General features: G+C 39.8%; 1 protein-coding gene across 1 annotated transcript; it reads right to left on the bottom strand.

Annotated features, from left to right (window-relative positions):
• Window positions 1-2,786: 2,786 nt before the first annotated feature.
• Window positions 2,787-3,731, bottom strand: LOC129647175 (olfactory receptor 2H2-like). The gene has a single exon (XM_055574377.1). It carries the CDS (start codon window positions 3,729-3,731, stop codon window positions 2,787-2,789), a length of 945 nt encoding a protein of 314 aa, XP_055430352.1.
• Between the last annotated feature and the right edge of the window lie 5,629 nt (window positions 3,732-9,360).

Genomic DNA, 9,360 nt, shown 5'->3' with positions numbered 1-9,360 from the left:
GGAACCCTCTTACACTGTTGGTGGGAATGCAATCTAGTACAGCCACTATGGAGAACAGTGTGGAGATTCCTTAAAAAACTGGAAATAGAACTGCCATACGACCCAGCAATCCCACTGCTGGGCATACACACCAAGGAAACCAGAATTGAATGAGACACGTGTACTCCAATGTTCATCGCAGCACTATTTATAATAGCCAGGACGTGGAAGCAACCTAGATGTCCATCAGCAGATGAATGAAAAAGAAAGCAGTGGTATATATACACAATGGAGTATTACGCAGCCATGAAAAAGAATGTTTGAATCAGTTCTAAGGAGGTGGATGAAACTGGAGCCTATTATACAGAGTGAAGTAAGCCAGAAAGAAAAACACCAATACAGTATACTAACCCATATATATGGAATTTAGGAAGATGGTAACGACAACCCTGTATGTGAGACAGCAAAAGAGACACAGATGTATAGAACAGTCTTTTGGACTCTGGGGGGGGTGGGGAGGGATGATTTGGGAGAATGGAATTAAAACATGTATATCATATAAGAAATGAATTGCCAGTCCAGGTTCGATGCAGGATACAGGAAGCTTGGGGCTGGTGCACTGGGATGACCCAGAGGGATGGTATGGGGAGGGAGGAGGGAGGGGGGTTCAGGATGGGGAACACGTGTATACCCGTGGTGGATGCATGTTGATGTATGGCAGAACCAATACATTACTGTAAAGTAAAAATAATAATATAAATAAAAAATTAAAAAATATAAATAAATATCTCTGAGATGAATGAATAAGAATTGGATCTGATAAAAATTATGACAGAGACTCAGAATGAAGAAAAAAGAAGTCTGTTCCCATAACTGATGGCCCATACTGAGAAACTTGGACACACCGTGTTGTAGAGCAGCAGCAGTACCACGAACAATAAGTACTGACCTCTGCTTGGCAAATACTTTTGCACTGGATTTCAACGTACATTCAGTTCAGTTCAGTTCAGTTGCTCAGTCGTGTCCGACTCTTTGCGACCCTATGAATTGCAGCACGCCAGGCCTCCCTGTCCATCACCAAATCCCAGAGTTCACCCAGACTCACCTCCATCGAGTCAGTGATGCCATCCAGCCATCTCATCCTCTGTCGTCCCCTTCTCCTCCTGCTCCCAATCCCTCCCAGCATCAGAGTCTTTTCCAATGAGTCAACTCTTCGCATGAGGTGGCCAAAGTACTGGAATTTCAGCTTTAGCATCATTCCTTCCAAAGAAATCCCAGGGCTGATCTCCTTCAGAATGGACTGGTTGGATCTCCTTGCAGTCCAAGCGATTCTCAAGAGTCTTCTCCAACACCACACTTCAAAAGCATCAATTCTTCGGCGCTCAGCCTTCTTTACAGTCCAACTCTCACATCCATACATGACCAAAGGAAAAACCATAGCCTTGACTAGACGAACCTTTGTTGGCAAGGTAATGTCTCTGTTTTTGAATATGCTATCTAGTTTGGTCATAACTTTCCTTCCAAGGAGTAAGCATCTTTTAATTTCATGGCTACAGTCACCATCTGCAGTGATTTTCGAGCCCCCAAAAATAAAGTCTGACACTGTTTCCACTGTTTCCCCATCTATTTGCCATGAAGTGATGGGGCCAGATGCCATGATCTTCGTTTTCTGAATGTTGAGCTTTAAGCCAACTTTTTCACTCTCCTCTTTCACTTTCATCAAGAGGCTTTTTAGTTCCTCTTCACTTTCTGCCATAAGGGTGGTGTCATCTGCATATCTGAGGTTATTGATATTTCTCCCGGCAATCTTGATTCCAGCTTGTGCTTCTTCCAGTCCAGCATTTCATGATGTACTCTGCATATAAGTTAAATAAGCAGGGTGACAATATGCAGCCTTGACGTACTCCTTTTCCTATTTGGAACCAGTCTGTTGTTCCATGTCCAGTTCTAACTGTTGCTTCCTGACCTGCATACAAATTTCTCAAGAGGCAGATCAGGTGGTCTGGTATTCCCATCTCTTTCAGAATTTTCCACAGTTTCTTGTGATCCACACAGTCAAAGGCTTTAGCATAGTCAGTGAAGCAGAAATAGATGTTTTTCTGGAACTCTTGCTTCTTCCATGATCCAGCGGATGTTGGCAATTTGATCTCTGGTTCCTCTGCCTTTTCTAAAACCAGCTTGAACATCAGGAAGTTCACGGTTCACATATTGCTGAAGCCTAACTTGGAGAATTTTGAGCATTACTTTACTAGCGTGTGAGATTAGTGCAATTGTGAGGTAGTTTGAGCATTCTTTGGCATTGCCTTTCTTTGGGATACATTCTAGGTACATTACACATAGACAAAGGACAGACTGAGGCAAGGAGGCGGAAGTAACTCAGAACCAAGAACCACTGATTAGATTTCCTGAATGTTTATTAAACAATCTCTGAAAATGTAAGGAGCCTTGTTGGGACTAGATGGTTAGATAAAAGTAGTGATTAGGTCTGGAGGAAAAAGGACCAAAGCAAAAAGAAATAAATGTAAAGGCATGAGACATTTTACTTGGTCTTTTATTTTGCAACCTTGTGTTTCTTCTGTTGCCCCAATTCAACTATATTATGTGCTCTTTAATATGACTAATAAATATATTCATTTCTACCACACACTGTGCCTAGATTAGCACCATGAAGCAAATAAGGATCTCAGCTTGAACAAAATGCAGCTCTTTACTACTTTAAGGTTGGGAGGTATATCTTCAGATTTTCAAAAGACCCAGAGAGAACAAGGTCATTCTCTCTTCTCAGGTTAAGCAAAAGTCCAACATTTTTAGTTATTCCAAATACTCCAGGTCCTCCTCCCTAGTCTTATTAGTGCCCCCTTTACCTCCTTGTTCCTTAGAGTGTAGATGAGCAGGTTAAGAGTCAGGGTTACAACAGTGTAGAAAAGGGTGAGAAACTTGCCCTGTTCATGAGCATAGCGACTCTTGGGTTGAAGATAGACAGCTGTGACAATGCCATAGAAGAGGGACACTACAAGAAGATGAGAAGTGCAGGTGCCAAATGCTTTCTTCTTGCCTGAAGTTAATTTTATTCTCAGCACAGCTTTAGCAATAGCAACGTAAGAGGAAAGGATAATAATCAAGGGCACCACCAGGAGAATAATACTGGCTATGGACATCTGGATTTCATTAGAGATGGTATCTGCACTAGAGACTTGAATGAGGGCTGGAACTTCACACACAATGTCGTCCACCCTCTGGTGGGAGCAGAAGGGTAACTGGAGGGTAGCAGGAGACTGAATCAGAGACTGAATCAGGCCAGTCCCCCATGCTAGGATGGCCAGCTGCAGACAAAGTTTTGGGTGCATGAGAGTGGTATATTGCAGTGGATGACACACTGCCACACAGCGGTCCACAGCCATGATGACAAGAAGGATACATTCAGTGGCCCCAAGCCACAGGAAGACATAGAGTTGAATGGCACAGCCAGTGTAGCTGATGGTCTTCTCTGGACCCCAGAAATTAACCAACATTTGTGGAACACAGCTGCTGGTGAAACAGAGATCTAGCAGAGATAGGTTGGAAAGAAAGTAATACATCGGGCTGTGGAGTTTGGGATCCTTCAAGGAGATAAGAATTATGACCAAATTTCCTGTAATAGTCAAGCAATAAAAGATCAGAATCACCCAGAAAAGTGTCTTCTCCAAATATGGCTTGTCAGAGAAGCCCAGGAGGATGAAATCACTATGGCTGTCATTACAAATGGTGAACATAGCTTCTGGAGCAATTGTCTTTTTAGGCAATGGTTCAAAAGTAGTTGCTCAAAGGCCTGCACAGAGACAGTGAGAAAGGTAGTATGAATTATTTGATTACTTTCTACTCAAGGGCTCAAAGGTGAGATTTTTCCCTACTATATTTAAAAAAATACAAAATTTAGTAATCTGTTTTAATCATTCATACCGATAATTCATTTTCTTTATTTTTGTTTCCCACTTTGTTCATATTTTGTATCTGATTAGAACTTTATATTATAATATTACATAAATACTGAACACCTTTTAGTCAAAATATCTTTGCTAAGTATTAAGAAATTATTTTTATCCTTGTTCTCAAAGACTACACATTTATTATATTTACTACATAGATTTTTATATAAATTACTGTTCAATAACATTTTCTTTCTCTTTTTTCCTTTTGTTCTCATTTCTATGTTTTTGTATCTCAATTTGTCTGAATACCTTTCTCCCATACCTTAGTCTTCATTCCTCTCTCTTCATCCTCCCTTTCTCTTCTTCATTCCACCTTTCCACTATCTGTCTTGATTTTTGAGCTTGAATTATTCCTCAGACACTTTATGATATGTGATCTAAGGAAATTATTTAAACTTACTGTTCTTATTTATTTCTTTAGATTATCTTTTGAAAAACGGAGGGGAGGTGGAGGAATCATAGAACCTACTGATGCCTGTTGGAAAAACTGAATATGCAGACTTTCCTGGTCATCCAGTGGTTAAGACTCTGCCCTCCCAAGGCAGGGTGTGGGTTCCATGCCTGGTCAGGGAACTAAGATCCCACATGCCATGTGTGGGATGTGGCCAAAAAAATAAACTAATGTGAAGACAGTTCCTGGCCCATAGTAACTGCTCAGTGTTTATTACGTATCATAATCCTGATGATGATACTTTTCAGTTGATCGTTGCAGCAGCAAAACATCAAAATATAGAAGCAAAGTTTTACAGAGTATAAGTTATATCATTTAGAAAAAAGAAATGTCATATATCTACATTTTCTCCCTTGAAAAGTAATTGGACCCACTTCTCATCACTTTAAATAATCTATCTTTATATTGCAGTACAGACATATTAGTTTTTAATATGCTTTTCTTCCCATAAAACCTGAGATTACAAAATAAATTTGAACTATGTACTATCTATTATTTATCTTTCCAGCAGATTAAGAAAAGATTTGGGGAAATATTCTTTCCACTCAATCACCGGTGGTATTTTCTTCACATGCTAAAGAAAGATGATGGCCTTTGTGCCTTTTCCTTCTTTCTCCCTTTTTCTGTTGTTAATTTTTAAAGATTCTGTACTCTCTTCCTTCACCTTCATGCTTTTCTGTTCCCTACCAGTTTTCCTATATGTGTAGCATAACAAAATCTGTCAGCTCTTCAACTTTAATACACTTAAAGCTTGATACACTTTTTACATTTCTAAGTATTTTCATTTACAATAAGCTTTTGCCAAGGGAGTCTCCCAACAAGACTTACAGAAGGAAAATAATCAAAGTTAAAGATTTGAAAAAGATTTTACAAGTCTATGTCTTTCAGTGACTCCCTTTAGCTGCCAGTCTTTCAAGAAATGTAAAATCTTGGACTCCATTCTGTTATCCAAATCAATGTTTGATAAAGTATTACTTATGCCAACATTTAAATAAATGTATTCCTTTCCCAAAACAGTTCCTTCCCTGGTGGCTTAAACGGTACAGAATCTGCCTGTAATGCAGGAGACTTGGGTTTGATCCCTGTGTTGGGAAGATGCCCTGGAAGAGGGCATAACAACCCACTTCAGTATTTTTGCCTAGAGAGTCCACATGAACAGAGCATCCAGGCATTTTTGCCATGAAGTGATGGGACCAGATGCCATGATCTTTGTTTTCTGAATGTTGAGCTTTAAGCCAACTTTTTCACTCTCCTCTTTCACTTTCATCAAGAAGCTTTTTAGTTCCTCTTCACTTTCTGCCATAAGGGTGGTGTCATCTGCATATCTGAGGTTACTGATATTTCTCCCTGCAATCTTGATTTCAGCTTGTGCTTCTTTCAGCCCAGCGTTTCTCGTGATGTACTCTACATATAAGTTAAATAAGTAGGGTGACAATATACAGCCTTGACGTCCTCCTTTTCCTATTTGGAACCAGTCTGTTGTTCCATATCCAGTTCTAACTGTTGCTTCCTGACCTGCATATAGATTTCTCAAGAGGCAGATCAGGTGGTCTGGTATTCCCATCTCTTTCAGAATTTTTCACAGTTTATTGTGATCCATGCAGCCAAAGGCTTTGGCATAGTCAATAAAACAGAAGTAGATGTTCTTCTGGAACTCTCTTGCTTTTTCGATGATTGCTATTACTAATAGTCTTACATGTTGTGGTTTGGCATACAGATAGAAGGGAGCATTGGAGTACATCTAGCCTTTGAAAGATATGAGAGTAATGATACTTAGATAATCATCAACATTGCTGGCTTTCATTCACTATCTTGGAAGCCTTAAAAAAAAAAAAAAAAAAACAGAGTAGTATGCTCCAGTCAGTCAGCCAATTACCAGCCTAAGGCTATGGTTCTCAAACTCTTAAAATGCAGATTTCTGGGCCCCACATCCAGAGATTATGATTCTTTAAGTTTGGGGCAAGGCACAAGAATTGGCATTTCTAATAAAGTCCTAGTTGATGATAATGAGGCAGGCCCAGGGAGCAACTTTGAGAACCAATAACTAGGGAAAGCTATAAAAGCAAGTAAACTTCCATGGAAGCTCTTAAAGAGATTTTCATACCTTACATAGGAAAGACTGTTGAAAATCAGACCCAGGACTTGGTTATAAGACTGACAGGACTGCAAAGAAGAAAAAATGCATATCTCAACAGACTGTTTATATTAAAGTCAGGACCCTGAAAGGGATGAAACCATACTTTTACACCTAAGATGGTGGATATGTGTACAATTGCACCTCAAAAACATGAACTTCCTTTCAGATTTCTCTGAACCTCTAAAACTGACAAAAGCAGTCTTTTCCCTCTTGTTAGAGGAGAGAAAACTCCACTTGCCAGAGATCATGTAAACTTGTTCCTTGCAAGATGCTTCAGACCTTTTCACAATCTCTCATTGTCCTTACTCAACAACTCCAGAGCAATAACTATGATCCTAACTATAAGAGAAAATAGAGTATTCTAAAATCTGTTGTACCTGGCTAACATGTACTATCAGTAACCTCTCTTAGAGGAGAAACAGAATACAAATCTGGGTATGGAAAAGTTTATAGACATTAGAACACTTTTGTAGTACTTAGGAATTCAACTTCTTGAAAGGAATGCTAGATTCAGTCTGAACATATTAATACTTCAGGGATATAGTATAAAACTTTTACAGATTTATATGTTCATTGGTAGGACTGATGTTGAAGCTGAAACTCCAATACTTTGGCCACTTCTTCTCACCTTATGAGAAGAGCTGACTCATTTGAAAAGACCCTGACGTTTGGAAAGATTGAGGTCAGGAGGAGAAGGGGATGACAGACGATGAGATGGTTGGTGGCATCCCCTATTCAATGGACATGGGTTTGGGTGGACTCCAGGAGTTGGTGATGGACAGGGAGGCCTGGTGTGCTGCAGGTCATGGGGTTGCAAAGAGTCAGACACGATTGAGTGACTGAACTGAACCGATGTACAGTGAATATGATAGCATTACTGCAGTTGCCTTGACAGAATAATAAAATGTAACACAGATCAGAGTTAGGAATGTTAGAGTGAATTTATGATGTACCAACAGAGAATCTATCATCTAACCACACTCCTGTTATGTAGCAGAGGACACACTCTATTAAGTGACTAGAGAATGTACTCGTAAAGGGGCAAAGTATTTTTGGGAAGCAAATGTCCTTTGTAGACCAAGGTTAACAATAGGAGATGTTTTCAAGAAACTGAGATCCTTGCTAAGAATGTGAATGATAAAATTTCAAATAAGCAGAGGCAAAATGGCAGCTCTTCAATACCTGAATCCAGCTACAATTAACAGAATGGACAGTGGGCTGGCTCAGCAGTGAGAGAAACTTAATACACAAATATTTATGGTGATGGCTAATAGATTATAATTTTCCTATGGTTGAGACATATGTAGAGACAATTACAAAGTTGCTGGAGTAGATACGTCAAAAACATTGAGTTGGTGAAATGGAAATGGGAATGGCAATAAAAATAGTGATCCTTCACCCAGGTCATATCTAGTCTGTTCTCAGACCTAGATTCCATTAATTAAAGGTCCCTTGAAATGCCACTTCAAAAATATACAATAAATATTCTACTTAACATTTCTCCAATGCACTCTAAGGCTTCCCTTGTTGCTCAGCTGGTAAAGAATCCACCTGCAATGCAGGAGACGTGGGTTTGATCCCTGGGTTGAGAAGATCCCCTGGAGAGGGGAAAGGATACCCACTCCAGTACACTGGCCTGGAGAATTCCATGGACTGTATAGTTCATGGGGTCTCAAAGAGTCAGACACAACTGAGCGACTTTCACTTTCACTTTTCTAATGCAACCTATGGCCATTTACCAAATTAACTGAACAAGGGGAAAGACAAGTACTGAGACCAAAGTGTGAGGGCCATCCAATATCGAGTCTTATTTGATGCAGGACACTCAAAATGTCATAATGACCCCCAATGATAGCAAAGGCTTAGAGGCATAGGAGATAATTGGAGTCTTGGCCTAAATTCAGTTTACAATTAGTCCAGAAGGCTTGTGGACTTGTTCCATGGTATTTAATGGTCTCTGAATGCATAATGAGGACAGATATATTTAGCCAATGGAAGAATTCTCTTATTGATGCCCTAAAGGGATAAAAGCCAAGGGAAAATCCATAGACCTGCCTTTCATTAGCCAAGATCACAAGCAATACTGTGTCCTGAATAAAATGCGTGGATTAGTTCAGACTTTGAACCAGAAGATGGAGAATAAATTGATAATGGCTCCCATCTACTTAGTACCAGAGGTACTAAGGCACATGAAAGTGCATAACCTTAAACCTAACAAATGGTTGCCCCATTTGCAGCTGTGTGTCTGTTGTAGAATCTTAACAAGAAAAGATTAATATAGGCTCTAGCATATGGTTGATCTATTAAGTGTATCATTTTCAATCCCCATCAGTACAGAGAATTAAAAGCAATTCACACTTATGTGAGGACAATAGGACATATTCACTGCCCCACCTTGGATCTAAATCAACTCTCCCTTTTCTGACAAAATACAGTCTGCAAAAATCTTGACTGTCCTGATATGTCACAGAACATAATTATTCCACAAGATTGATGGCAGCATCCTAATCAGATCCACGTGAAAGTGAAAGCTGCTCAGTCGTGTCCAACTCTTTGTTTACACAGTCCATGGAATTCTTCTGGCCAGAACACTGGAGTGGGTAGCTTATCCCTTGCCCAGCGGATCTTTCCAATTCAGGGATCAAACTGGGGTCTCTTCTATTGCAGGTGGATTCTCATCAACTGAACTGTCAGGGAAGCCTTATATCAGATCTAAAGAGCAAGAAATTGCAAGAAGTCTGATATACTATGGCATGCATGTCAAAGGGTGGAAGATAAACCTTACAAAGATTTAGGGCCCTCCACATTAAGTGAAGTTTCAGAAG

The sequence above is a fragment of the Bubalus kerabau genome, chromosome 3 (assembly GCF_029407905.1).
Source record: "Bubalus kerabau isolate K-KA32 ecotype Philippines breed swamp buffalo chromosome 3, PCC_UOA_SB_1v2, whole genome shotgun sequence".
NCBI classification, from domain to species: domain Eukaryota; kingdom Metazoa; phylum Chordata; class Mammalia; order Artiodactyla; family Bovidae; genus Bubalus; species Bubalus kerabau.
The sequence above is the reverse complement of the archived record's forward strand: the minus strand, read 5'-3'. Positions and strand labels throughout refer to the sequence as shown.